The 15101-nt window shown below is 39.8% G+C and overlaps 1 protein-coding gene across 1 annotated transcript in view; it reads right to left on the reverse strand.

Moving 5' to 3' along the window:
- LOC144691150 (E3 ubiquitin-protein ligase MGRN1-like) overlaps nt 1-15101 on the reverse strand; it is a 48443-nt gene that overhangs the window by 10043 nt on the left and 23299 nt on the right. The window contains exon 2 of the mRNA XM_078559216.1: nt 6508-6626. Within this exon, the coding sequence (XP_078415342.1) occupies nt 6508-6626 (119 nt within the window). The remainder of the gene's footprint in view (nt 1-6507; nt 6627-15101) is intronic.

Consider the following 15101-nt stretch of genomic DNA (forward strand, 5'->3'; position numbering starts at 1 on the left):
CTAGAATGGTGCCATGGATGAGGGACTTCAGTTATATGAGGATTAAAGAATCTAGGATTGTTTTCTTCCAGAGCAGAGAAGATTAAGGGAAGATTTAGTCTGATTAAATTTAATTTAGATTTAATCTTATTAATGCTCAAAATTTTAAGGGGTATCAACAGAATAAATAGAGAGAAACTGTGTTCAATGGTAGAAGTGTCAATAACCAGAGGACGCCAAGTATGGTAATTGGCAAAAGAACCAAACGGTGGAATGAGGAGAATTTTTTTTAAAAAACGCAATGAATTACGCTGATCTGGAATGCATGGCCTGAAAAGTTGGTGGAAACAGATTCAACGATAACTTTCAAAACAAAATTGGATAAGTCTTTTTAACAGAAAATTCTGATTTACTCTGGGGAAGGAACAGGGAAGTAGGACAAATTGGACTGCTCTTTCAAAGAGCTGGCACAGACAATAATAGCCTTCTTCTGTACTATATGATTCCATGATTTTATAAAATTGAACTCTATAAAAGCAAGAGCATGGGAGCAGCCAATTAAAAACCTAATCTTTGAACACTCAAAAGCTAGTAATTTGTTCAAACCTATAGATTTGTAATATTCTTTTATGGGATGTGGGCGTTGCTTGCAAGGCCAACATTTGTTCCCAGCCCTAATTGCTGGTGAGCTGCCTTCTTGAACCGCTGCAATCCATCTCCTGTAGGTGTACCCAGAGTGCTGTTAGAAAGGGAGTTCCAAGATTTTGATCCAGTGACAGTGAAGGAATAGCAATATGCTTCCAAGTCAGGATGGTGTGTAGCTTGGAGGGGAACTTGCAGGTGGTAGTGGCCCCATGCATAGCTGCCCTTGTTCTTCTTTGGTGGTAGAAGTCACGGGTTTGGAAGGTGTTGCCGAAGGAGGCTTGGCGAGTTGCTGCAGTGCATCATATATACGGAGCTCCTGAAACAATGTCTTGGTACTGAGAGGATTGACCTCCAACAACCACAACCATCTTCCTTTGTGCTACATATGACTCCAACCAGTGGAGAGTTTACTCCCCCTCCCTGATTCCTGTTGACTCTAGTTTTGCTCAGGCTCCTTGTTACCACACTCGGTCAAATGCTACCTTGATGTCAAGGGCATTCACTTTCACCTCATCTCGAGCTCAGCTCTTTTATCCAGGCTTGGACAAGGCTGTAATGAGGTCAGGAGATGCGTGGACCTGTCGGAACCTAAAGTGAGCTGGTTACTGCAATTTAAGTCCACTTGATAGCACTGTCGATATTTTCCATCACTTGCTGATGATCAAAAGTAGACTGATGTGACAGTAATTGGTTGGATTGGCTTTGTCCTGTTTTTTGTGGACAGGATGTACCTGGGCAATTTTCACATTGCTGGGTAGATGCCAGTGTTGTAGCTGTACTGGAACATCTTGGCTAAGGGCACGGCTAGTTCTGAAGCACAAGTCTTCGGTTCTACTGCGAGGCTATTGTCAGGGTCCATAGCCTTTGCAGTATCCAGTGCCTTCAGCTGTTTTTTAATGTCTACAAGTGTGTAGCAGTTCAATCAAAGATTATGTATGAAATATATGATAGGACTCAGAGAAGGGAGATCACTGTATTTTTCTAAGCAAAGGGAATAAATAGAATTGTGTAACTCCTTACCGGTAATGGTGGATTGTGAATGCATATGGCACCACGGAGCAAACAGACTCATTCATATTCAGTGTTTAGCTGCCATTCAGCAGCCTTTCCATTGTAGCTGGGACAAGGAAGAGAACGCTCAGCTTGAGCCTTGACATGAAAAGCTACATGTAACTGCCCTCAGTGTAATAAATTGACAATGATGCATTAAGCTCAAAATAAAAATGATTTACAAGCTGAAAATGATAAGCATTTTACTATGTTTCACCATTTTGACAAAGTCCAAAATGCTACATATTTAATTTTGTAAAATCAAATCGCCCAAATTCTGGAAAAAATGCTCATTGTTGTCCCAAAACAATTTACAGTCAATGAAATACTCAAGAATTGCAGTCACCGCTGTAAAGAAAAACAGCATTCAATGGCATGGAGTCATAATACTCAGTTGGAGAGCCAGTGCAGACATGGTGGCCCGAATGGCCTGCTTCTACACCGTAACAATTTTGTGACTGTGTACAGCATGGTGCCACAAACAGATGTGTGATAGATGAACAGTTAATCTGCTTTAGTGATGTTAATTAAGCAATTGCCACAGAAGGCTGTGGAGGCCAGGTCATTGAGTGTATTTAAGACCAAGATAGATAGGTTCTGATTGGTAAAGGGATGATAGGTTCTGATTGGTAAAGGGATCAAAGGTTACTGGGAGAAGGCAGGAGAATGGGGTTGAGAAACTTATCAGCCATGATTGAATGGCGGAGCAGACTCGATGGGCCGAATAGCCTAATTTCTGCTCCTATGTCTTATGGTCTTATATATTTTATAAGGACTCCCTTTCTCTTCTCCAAAATAATGTCATGGATCTTTTGGGTCCAACTGAGTGGGCAGGTGAGACCTCAGTTTAACATCTCCTCTGAGGAAGGTGACACCTCCAACAGTTCAAGACTCCCTCAGTACTGCAGTTTCAGCCTAGATTTTGTGTTTCAGTCTCTGGACTGGGACTTGAACCTACAACCTCCTGACTCAGAGATGAGAGGCCTACCAACTAAGCCATGGGTGACACCATAACTCCAGACTCTCCCTCTGGCAAACTAAACTGCCCACTTCAAACTAAGGGCAGGAATGGACAAGGCAGCACAGACTCCGTGTGCTCCAATGCCTCAGCCAGCAAACACTTCAATTCAGAACTGCTGAGCTAAACAAATTAGTCAGTCCAAGTACAACCACTGGTTTGAGTTGAGTTAGCTGAACTAGCAACAGAACTACCAGAATTGGCCTTTACAAACCGGCCGCCGGGGGGGGGGGGGGGGGGGTGTGCTACAGCTGGGATTCCACTCCCGACTGCTATCAAATGACTCCTGGTGAAAAGTGTTTATATATGGATATCAGGTGAAGATGCACAACAATGTCCCTACAGTTGAATAGCTTATCAAGACTCACTATCTGGGCTCACATTTGAATAAAAGTCACTAAAGTGAAATAGCAGAGTGTGGCTGGTAACAGTAATACTGTACACCAGCATGAATCAGCAGCTTAACAGAAAGGTTGAAAAGAACTTCAGTCTCCCTGGAACTTCATGAATTTATGTCTATTCCAACTTTACTAAAACTCAAAATGGTAGTGACAAACAGGTACCAAGTCATCTGAATTTTATTAATTACCTCAGTTGTTCCCATTCCTAACAGCAGAAAGAGTATAAATCATCCTCAATGGACTTCAACTGTTTAAATACATTAAAATGGATGAATGGGTAGGAAAACAGTCTATACAAAAGGAATGGTGCCATAAACAAATGGCACAGTAACTGCTGATACTGTCTCTCTTTTTAAGGAAACATGAATTTTCTAATGTGTTTCCATGATGAGTCAGACCGTAAACTTCTGAAATCCAATCACAGAACAAAAACCAAAAAAAATGCCCTTCATATACAAGTGACATTCTGCTGTTGTCTGGAAATAAGAATGGAAGGCTCATTCATCATGTCTGTCATTTTTACAGTGAGTTTGCCAACTGTTGTAGTTGGCAGTAGACATGCAAAACTACTGAACTCACAGGCAATGAGAACTCAAATTGTGAAGTGTTAAGATCCCCATAGAGACCGATAATTTTTTTTTTAAAGTATGAATTTCCCAGTGACTGAAGCAAAGGATCACATGACAAGGTTTCACATTTTACAACTTGTAAGAAAGAAAGAAAGGAAAGAAAAGTACAGCACAGGAACAGGCCCTTCGGCCCTCCATGCCTGCGCCAATCATATTGCCCGTCAACTAAAACATTTTGCATTTCCGGGGTCCGTATCCCTCTATTCCCATCCTATTCATGTATTTGTCAAGCTGCCTCTTAAACACCACTATCATGCCTGCTTCCACCACCTCCTCTGGCAGCGAATTCCAGACACTCACTACCCTCTGCATAAAAAACTTGCCCCGCACATCACCTTTATAGGTCTCTCCTCTCACCTTAAATCTATGTCCCCTAGTAATTGACTCTTCCACCCTGGGAAAAAGCTTCTGACTATCTACTCTGTCCATGCCACTCATAATTTTGTAAATTTCTATCAAGTCGCCCCTCAATCTCTGTTGCACTAGTGAGAACAATCCGAGTTTCTCCAACCTCTCCTCATAGTTAACAACCTCCAGACCAGGCAGCATCCTGCAACAAACAAACTAAAATCAACACTGACTAAACGTTACTTATTAGGCAAATGATACACTAAAACTACAGAAAAGGTATTCCTGATTAACTTCTTAACACAGCCAAAAAACCCATGCAATGTTTATACATTACGCCAGACTCTCAGTAGAAAAGCAGTCATGTGTTCAACGTCTCAAGTTCTTCCTGGCTTTAATTCCTGGCTCTTCTCCCTGCCCCACCAGGGCGGATCTTCCCATGTGCTTTTAAAAAAAGTTTCCTTCACTCAATCTTCTGAGCATTCTTCAATGGACTTTCAGTAGCATGGCACTCTGGCAACTCCTTAATCTTCAACTTTCCACAAGCTTCATCCTTTGAACAGGGGATCCATCCTCACCAGCACTCTGTCCTTTTCTTCTGCCTGGCATACCAACACCTGTCGTGGCTCTTCTTCCCCAAATCTCTCTAACTAACTGACTCTGAGAGTCAAGAGTCTGTACGCAGCAAGGCCAGTTGCCTCCTCCTTTGTGCTAAGGTGTTAAAACTTTCAATTTACTTTCAACAAGTTTGGATTTGAGTTTATGTCTTCATAACAAGGTCACATGGATTTGTCTCCGAGCAGACTTAGTATATTTCATAGGAGGTCACACTCCCCTCTCCAAACTACTCCATTTTACCTTGAATTAAAGGACATAGTTTAAAACATAATTGTCTTATAAAGTTCAGCGTTTGTAACAACAGGCTTCTGAAAGGAGCAGAATCATTACTTGCAATACTAAGCAAATGTACTGACGCTGGGAACAAAGGAGTCAAACAAATATGACTGCTGTCAGACTGAGCAGTTGAAGTACCCTTGCACTACTCTGTACAGAAAGTGAGTTCGTTTTGCTACATCTGTAGAAAGCACCCCAATCATTGGGAACGTTACAGGATTCAAACTAAGTAATTATTATGAAATAATTTTAAGGGTTCATACACTTGCAATTATTCATCTACAGTTACAAAACTAACACTCATTGTCAGGCACTGCCACTATTCATTTGCTGCTGCACACCTGTCTCCACAACATAAAAGTTACTGTTGTGCCACATCAGGTTCTTTCCATTTCTACCTGTTCCAATAATGCCAGCACATCTTCCATAAAAGCTTTTCATTCCATCCAGATCATCATGGGTGTAGCCAAATGCTCCATTCCTGGGCCTTTCTCTTTCTTTGTTGTGATGCTGTCCCTCAGAAACATCATTTGCAGACATGGGGTTAGATTTCACAAATATCCTGATGATATGTACCAACTGGATAGTGAAAACTTTCTTCAGTCAATGTATGCACAATTAAAACCATCCCATTCAACTCGTGCCAAAAATCAACCCTTTTCCTCAACTTCATCCATGTCCCTGGCAGTTTGTTCATGCTAAGCCCAATAGTAAGTAATCTTGGCATCCTGTTCAATCCCACACTCTAAATCCACCAAAACCATCTCCAAGCATAATTCATCTTCATTTCTACCTTACTCATTGATGCCACTGAAAGACTTATCCACTTGGCCACCTAGACTTTCCATCTTGACTTAATGAGCTCCATCCTTAACAAATTACATCTCTTCCAAAAACTCTTTCTCATACCCTTTCCTGACACTAACTTCAAATTACCGTCCTGTTTGACATTTATCAGCTCTCCTTCAACACATCAATCTCAAAATCATTCTTGCCGAGCACAGGTTCTTCTATGGCCTCTTCCCTCCATATCTTTGCGACCTCTTCTAGTTCCATGTTCCTGCATGTATCACTATTCTTTTGCTTTGGCTTCATTTTCATCATCCTCTGTTCCATCTTCCATCATGGAGCTTTCAGTTTCCTTAGCCCAATTCGGGTACTTTCCCTAAAACCCTCCACTATGTCAGTGCTCTCTCCTTCAAAAGCCCTCTGAAAACCTCTCTCTTAATTATGCCTTCTCCCACAATTGCTCAGCGTTTATTTCTATTTGTCTCTCTGAGCACTGTGCGATGTTTTATAGTAGTAAAGACACTACACAATTGCAAGCTTTTGTTGCTGACTATGAGTCTGCATTTACATGTGTTTGAAACGAAACTAGAAGGAAGGGATTTCATCTTTGTCGGGTAGCAGAAGAGGAAAAGAGAGGTGCTTTTAAACAACAATGTCCTCTTGTGAGTACAGTGGCCTGCAAATTTACTAAGTTCTTGCTTGGCACTGTTAGTTTATTGCATCAGATTAATGGCTGTACTAAAAGATACAATACCTGTACAGGGCGGTTTCCCAAGAAATTCAAATCCATATTCTCACCAAACAGGTATCCCTCAGGATGTGGTGTATCAAATTTCTCGCCACCCATGAAGAAATGACTTGCAAAATAATTCCCTGGAATATCAAATAGTAACTCAGTTATAAACAGTATTGTAAAAGCAGTTTTCACTATTAGAAAGTGCAGATAGCTAGTATTTAATATAATTCAGAAATAATTGTACTTAACCAACTATATTATGGTATAAATTGGTTGACTCACTCAAAGCCCACAAGATTGGCTGTTATGGAAATGAGGATAACATTAATCCATAAAAATGTTTGGGAGTATCCATCACAGAGTGTAATTTCAGATGCCACACGTTGACGTATCACAAGTATTAATAAAAAAATTCATAGTTCCCCCCCTTAGTGATAAAGCCAAAAAGCACCCTGATGCGCAAGTATCCCTTACTAAATAGCAATTAAACCAGTTTAAACTCAATCTGTTTATTTGCGGTAATTATACTTTATGGTCTGACGAGCATAGGCAAACTTAAATGCGGCTGCATCTTCACAGCAGAAGAATATATTGGTTATCACATGGTATAATGCTCCAATCAAAAAACAGTCAGCACTTACTATGCACAATGCCACAGAACAACTGATCTTTGTAATAAAACTTATAATTTACATCCTGCCTGCTTGCCATTCTTTCCCTTCCCTCTAATCAGCTAAGTATCTTTACTCCTCCTCACTTGGGAGCTCATTTTTTCCTCCTTTCTGATTAACTATTTGAGACTTTAATTTACAAAAATTCTTGTGCAAAACTTTCCTCTGTTGCAATGTTCTGCCCAAAATATTGCAGTAAAAAAACTTGGATGCTCAACAACCTATTTCATTCTCCTATAAATATGCAGTATATTTTAAAAGCATAAAAAATCCAGAATTACCTAGAAATTTGGTTCCAAAACCTTATATTGCCTAATTCAACACCCATTGCACCCATTTCCACAAACATTAAGTATCCAGATACATCCTCTGTTCTATATTGTGAACTCTATCCATCCTTTGGGGGCCCAACGTGTCCTCACATAAGCCAATAAATGCCCGTGTGCAGTAATCAGTCTCCAATATTAATTACATTTTCCAAGTCAACTCTTTTAGCCACAGTTTTAGCAGCATTTTGACTTTTGGAAGGCGTTATGGAAATCAATATTTAGGATCCTTTTGCCTTGCAACTCATATCAATGCCCCATTTCTTTGATACATTTCCAAGAAATGTTAAGACAACACGAAGCAGCTCTTTATGCACCAAATGGGAGACAGAAGGGAATTGCTAAATTGTGGTATTATCTTGTTAAGATTCCACCAGATTGCAGAAGCACAGCTCCAAATTCAATACATACCATATATAAAATATTTTTAAAAACACAGTCACAGGACTGCTCATTTATGTGCCAAGTATGAAAACAGTACCTTTTTTTTAATTTACTAGTACTGTTGTTAATTCAGATTCGATAACTGGTCTTGTGTTTGCAGTAGCTCAATGCATAATTGAGGAATATTGATCTGTCACCCTTCTGCACGTATCTAATCCACTAATTACAATAATGGAGTGACTGGCATCAGCGAACAACACTACTCACATGTTCTACTGTGCCTTTCCGTTTTTTGAGGTCATTCAAGCAAAGTTCCTGCACCAATGCCAAATTTATAACAAATCCCTGAAATTGGATAGAGGATTCAGGATTTTTTCCTGTTCACCTCACCACTGCAATAATGTGTAACAACTTAATGGTCTTGTAACTCACTTGAGTTAAGTAAATCTATAATTTTTTGTCAGGTTTTCTCATAGCAAAATTTCTAGGTACTGCAGGCATTTGAATCTAGGGATTAAAATTGATATCAAATGGCTGCAAAGCGTCATACATAAGAAATAAATTGCGGTCTGGGGTGGCACTGAAGGTTATACAGAGCATGTTAATCAAATACATCATAGGATACAATTTCTCCTGGACTGTTGAGCTCTACAGAGAGGAGGAAGGAGAAAAAGAAACAAAATGAAAAGCCTCAAAGTCAACAGCAAGCTACAATTACACTGCTCACTTATGCTGCTGCGAATTTGGAGAGTTCCACACATGCACAGTGTGATTTACACTCGCTTTTGACCTCCAATGAGGTTTTTAATAAATCCAAACAGCTGGCGGTACACTCAGCTCTTGTCAATCACTGAATGACAGCACAATGGCCAGGGCTTGCTTCAACTTTTTAACATTAAAGTTTGGGCTTACTTCACTTTGGCTTCTCTTTCATATCAAGTACAGAGTTACGCATGTTAGACTAGCTCTGCCAGATGGTCTTAGTACCAGTAAAACATTCAACAAAGATGCGCTTATGCCCATTTCATTCTGCAATTTGTCACTGCAGCAACGCAAAGGTATTGAAGCAACAGTGTCAAAGCTGTAGTTAAAAGCAACATAAGGTTATATAAATAAGTTACAGTGGCTGGGGGTGGGGGGGCGGTGGGAAAGTGGGGGGGGGATGCCACAAAACAAAATTACAATCATTCTCCATTGTTATTTAAAACACAAAATAACATTCTTGTCATGGAAAATAACTGGCAATTCAGGGGAGTTCCAATATCGCTGGGAATTGATTGTAAACATTTTACACATTACTGCACAGATTTAAAAGCATCTGCCAAACACAAACAACAGCTGCCATATTTTTGCAGACTGAAGCAAAACTCTAGCTTTTGAACTAAGATTTTCCACTCATCGTGGTTAAGGAGATACAGGGGTGGTGCCATAGGACTGGAGAATTGTAAATGCTACACCCTTGTTCACAAAGGGGTGCAATGAAAAGCCCAGCAACTACAGGCCAGTCAGTTTAAACTGGGTGGTGGGAAAAGTCTCAGAAACAATAATCCAGGAAAAATTAATAAATTGGACAATAAGGAAAGCCAGTACTGATTTGTTAAAGGCAAATTGTGTTTAAAGAGCTTGATACAAGTTTTTTGATGAGGTAACAGGGAGGGTTGAGGAGGGTAACGTTGTTGACATGTATACGTGAACATGAAAAAAAATTCTGATGAAGTTTCACATAATAGGCATGCCACCGAAGTTGAAGCCTATGGAATAAAAGGGACAGTGGTAACATGGATACAAAGTTGGCTGAAGGACAGAAAACAGCAAGAGGAGTATTGGTGAACAGTTTATAAAAACAAGGTGCTGGAAATACTCAACAGGTCTAGCAGCATTTGTGGAGAGAGAAACAGAGTTAACGTTTCAAGTCGAATACGACTCTTTAGAAATTTCCAGCATTTGGCTTTTATTACTGTGCTGAATGGCTGTTTTTCAGCCTGGAAGAAGGTACAGAGTGGGGATCCCCAGGCATCGGTAGTAGGATCACTGCTTTTCTTGATATACATTAAAGACCTAGACTTGGGTGTTTAGGGAGCAAATTCAAAATTTGCCAATTGACTTCAAGAAGAGATAGGCAGTCTGGTAGTACAGGCGGACATGTGGCAGATTAATTCAATGCAGGGAAGTGTAAAGTGATACATTTTGGTAGGAAGAACAAAGAGAGGTAATATAAAGTAATGGGTACAATTCTAAAGGACATGCAGGAGCAGAGGGACCTGGGGGTGAATGTACATAAATCAGTGACGGCAACAGAGCAGGTTGAAAAAGTGTTTAAAAAGGCAAATGAGCCCCTGAGGCTTCATAAACAGAGGCACAGAGTATAAAGCAAGAAAGTTACGATGACCCCTTATAAAACAGTGGCTTGGCCTTAACTGAAGTAATGTGTCCAATTCTGAGCACTGCTCTTTAGGAAGGAAGTGAAAACTTCAGACAGGGTGCAGGAAAAATTTATAAGAATGATTCCGGGAATGAGGGACTTCAGTTACGTGGATAATTTGGAGAAGCTGGAGTTCATCTATCACATATGTTTGTGGCACCTTGCTGTACACAATCACAGAATTGTTACGGCGCAGAAGGAAGCCATTAAGCCCATCATGTCTGCACCAGCTCTCCAAATTAGCAGTTTGACTCAGTGCCATTGAATGCTGTTTTTTTACAGCAGTGTTGTACTCATTATAGAAGAGAAGGTTGAAAGGAGATTTGATAGAATTGTTCAAAATCATAAAGGCTCTAGACAGAGCAGATGGGGAGAAACTGTTCCCAGTGACAGAAGGGTCAAGCACCAAAAGAGACCAATTTAAGGTGAATGTCAAAAGAAGCAATGGCAACATGAGAAAAAAAATTAACGCAGCAAGCGCTTAAGATCTGGAATGCGCTGCCTGAGGGTCTGTGGTGATGCAGATTCAATTGAGGTTTTTAAAAGGGAATTAGATAAGCCCTTGAAGAGAAAAGAATTACAGATCTACAGGAAAAATGCAGAATGAGACTAGCTAGTTGCTCTTGCAGAGAGCTGGTATGGACACAACAGTTTGAATGGCCTCCTTCTGTGCTGGAACCATTCTATGATTCTATATTGCCAAGAATAAAGAATTTTAGCTGTGAAGAAGGATTGAACATGCAGGGTTGCTTTCTTTGGAACAGAGGGCAAGAAGGGGAGATTTAATTGAGGTGTCTAAAATTATAAGGGCTGTAGATAGAATGGATTGGGAGGACATATCCCCTTAGCAGAGGGGCTAATAACCAGGGACAGATTCAGTAACTGGAAGGAGGATTAGAGGGAAGTTGAGGAGAAACTTTTTAACCCAGAGGAGTCTTGAACTCACTGCCTGAAAAGGATAGGGGGAGAGGAGGCAGAAACCATCATCACATCTTAAAAAATGCTTGGCTATGGACTTGTAGTGCTGAAGCCTATGGAGGAGGAGCTGGAAAGTGGAATTAGGTTGGATAACTATCAGCTGGACAATGGCCTCCTCCTGTACCATAAAATGTATATTATATATAATATATCCAAACTATATCTGCTTAGCCACCAATATAATACATATATTGATATTTCATAAAATTAAGGTCAATGGAAAACAAATTTCCAGTTGAAGTTGATTAATGCAAATGTAAATTATATATTGGTCTTTATGTGTTTGAATAGTGATAGATCATGACCAGATTACTGCAATAAACTGATGTGAAACATACATTAAGATTTCAGCCAAGTACTACTGTATAATAAACTCAAGAAAAACATAGCAAATCAGGACTACAGCAATCCTATCCATAATCATAGGTTTCCAAATGACACTCCAAGGATGATTAAAAGACCCCGCTAGGGAATCGAAGATCAAGTTTCTGCATTTTAGCCCTTAGTGCAAGATATTTCTTTTGCTGTTTATTAATTTAAAAACATTTCTGCACTGTTTTATTTTGGGTGACTAACTCCATCCTTCAGGATAAAAGCAAAATGCTGTGAATGCTGGAAATCTGAAACAAAAACAGAAAATGCTGAAAAACTCAGCAGGTCTGGCAGCATCTGTGGAGAGAGAAAGAGAGTTGACGTTTCGAGTCTGTATGACCCTTCTTCAGAAATTTGGGACCATCCTTCAGAAATTCAGGACTGTTGATATTTGCAGAAAAAAATTCAAAGCTGTTGACCTAAATAAGAAGTGCAAATTTCTGTTCACAGAGATATTTTAACTCTACTTAATTTAGGCAGCAGCAATCTAATGTGCAACCCATAAAAAATGTTCAGAACTTAAATGATTAAAACATCACTTTGATACAAATTCCAAATTTATCACATTGAAAACCAGTGGATTTTGACGGTGCTTCATTGATTCAGCATTTAACATGCTTTACCAGCTTTCTCTTTTTGCAATTCTATGAAAGAGCTGTTGAGAGCTTGAAAAATTGCCAGTAAACAATCATAATCTCTTTTGTAAATGCCATCGGGATTTCAAATCCAATTCCCTGTTTCCATGTGTTTTTAATTAAAGATCTGTTATGAGCTGCATTAATCAGCTCAGCATAGCATGCAAGGGAAAAAAAAGACACCATCATTGAAAGTAGGCATTTTATTCTATTTCAGCCACTTAAGATTTTTCTTACAATAAATAGTTAAATATTTTTATGGAGAGTAAAGCACTACTATATTAACAAGGTGCTAGATATTTCTGTTGATACACAGCAACTTATTGTTACATTTTCTACTTTTCAACAAGTAGAATGGAACAAGTTGATTTCGTGCACGTCAGATCACTGTCGTGTTTTGCACTTAACAAAACAAAACTGTCACCATGGAGACCAAGAAAACCCAAACATCAATACTAAGATTTTCAGCTCTATAGTCAAAATGTTAGGAGTAAAATATTCAAAAGTTTTTCTGCATAGATTCAGTACTGAAAAGGCGGCAATGGATTTTCCATTCAATGCCATTTTGACCACAGAAACTGTTCGCTTACATTTACACCAACAGCTGCTTCAATTTACATAGTATCTTTAACACTTATTAAAAAGACCCAAGCAGTTTCATAGCAGTTATCAAAAAAATTTGAACTAGCATCACTTAAGGAGATATCAGGAGGTGACCAAAAGCTTTGTCAAAGAGGTAGGTTTCAAGGGGCTTTCTAAATGAGGACCAGGAAAGGCAGAGGGGGCCAAGGCAAGGGAGGCCATAACTGCCAATGGTGGAATGGTTAAAATTGTGGATATGCAAAGAGCCTGTATTGAAGGGGTGCAGAGATCCTTGAGGATTGTAGGGCTCGAGGAGGATTCAGAGATAGGGAGGGGGAAGGGCAGGAAAGGATTTGAAAATATGGGTGAGAATTTTCAAATAAGGCATCAGACCAGGAGCCAAGGTCAGTGAGCACAAGGGTAATGGGTGAATGGGATTTCATGCGAGTTAGGATGCTGGCAGCAGAGTTTTGGATGAGCTCAACCTTTATCAAGAGTTATGCATTCAGCAACAACACTCCTAACCTCAAACCTTTAAAACACCTTTCCTTCTATCAATTTAATCTTATAAATGAGAGTATTGCTTCCTTTTCCAAATTTATTCCCCCCTGAAGACATTAACTTGTGTTGGTATGTGGACACCACAGGCCAACCTAACATTTCACACTTAATAGACCAAAAGTTTGGCCAAGTTATTCAAATCATGGCTGCTTCCTATCCTCATTCAGTGCCAATGGACGTACAGTGGAAACTCTGGCTGCTTCACTTTGCCTTAATCGGACTCTCATGGCTACACATATGACATTTGCTGGCCACAGTAGAGATGATGGGGGAGCTCCCCTATCAATCACACCTGACCGCAAGTGATGGATTAATTTTATTCATGATTGTGTGCAACTATCCTCTACTCTGCATTTTGGTGGAGAATTTACCATGCTTTTAACCGGAGAAGTTGTTTTGCAGGAATTTGTTCGCTTTTAAATAGACTTTGTAAATAGATATAACTTCCCTTTTAATTTGATGTCTAAATAAAATTTGTTTGCGGTACAATACACTTGTTTATTCTAAGTCTTGTCTTAAGCCCTGTCCCACCCCTGGCTCCAACACTTTGCCTGACAGTGGTCAGTCAATAAGACATTTCACACCCTGGTAGCTGATCTGGCTGAGATCACTAACCCAGGAAAGCAACTGAGCTTGAAATCTTAATTGTTTATGTGCCCTAGTGCCACATCAGATAATCCACTTAGGGCAATAGATTTACCCAATGACCTATAGAGGAACCTGGCTTATGATAGTTAATATAAAACTAGCAGAGACCTGCAAAACATTTGTGGTGAATTTAGTGTCATTTTAGTGACAGCACTTCTTTAAATCCCCATCCTGTTCCATCCTTTGCATGCCATCCCTCTCGTGACATACCCATCCCACTCTTTTCATCACTCTCATATCATTTCCATCCCATCTTCCATCCCCTCAATGCATCCCCATCTCCCATGCCGGATCCCATCCCCACCGCTACCCCCCCCACCCCCTCCCCAAAACATGCCTTTCCAAAGCTCAATGTGTTATTCCACCCCTTTCCAATGCCTCCCCCTAGCGCTGTAGTAAAATTTACAATATCTTTTTAGTCAAGTGTCACCCCACAGGTGCAAAATTTCACTGGATCAACATCTGACCAATCAAAACAGCCCAGGCAGACAAAAGCTACGTATTATTATTATAATAGAGATGCACATTACCAGATCTAACTTGCTTTCCACACTAAAATGGTCTGCTTCATGTAACCTCAAGTTTTTTCTTAATACATTACTACAGGCTTCCAACACATATCAGATGCGGGATTGTGCCAATTGGATTCACCTTTCTGAAATGTATTTTGAAGTTCAATACAGGTCAAATGTTTGCATATTTTAAGCAAAGAGCAGAAAAGGTTGTGGAAAAGCATTCAGGCAAAAAGGGATGGAAAGGAAGACATGCATATATCACTGAACTGAAAATATTTTAGAGCATTCCTTTGACTTCATGGATGGGGGAGGAAATAAAACCAATTAAATTAGTATCTCAATTGGTTACAATGAGGTGAAACAGTGGTGCTTTAACTGACGAGCCCTACTGCTTCTGTCCCTAAAATACCACAGAATCTAATTCTGGCCCCAAAATACAAGAAAATATCTTACCTCCAGTATATTTCTCCATTCCATTTGACACACAATCTCCCATCTTCAATTGTAAAAAGTATTAC

The sequence above is a fragment of the Cetorhinus maximus genome, chromosome 15 (assembly GCF_964194155.1).
Source record: "Cetorhinus maximus chromosome 15, sCetMax3.hap1.1, whole genome shotgun sequence".
NCBI lineage: Eukaryota > Metazoa > Chordata > Chondrichthyes > Lamniformes > Cetorhinidae > Cetorhinus > Cetorhinus maximus.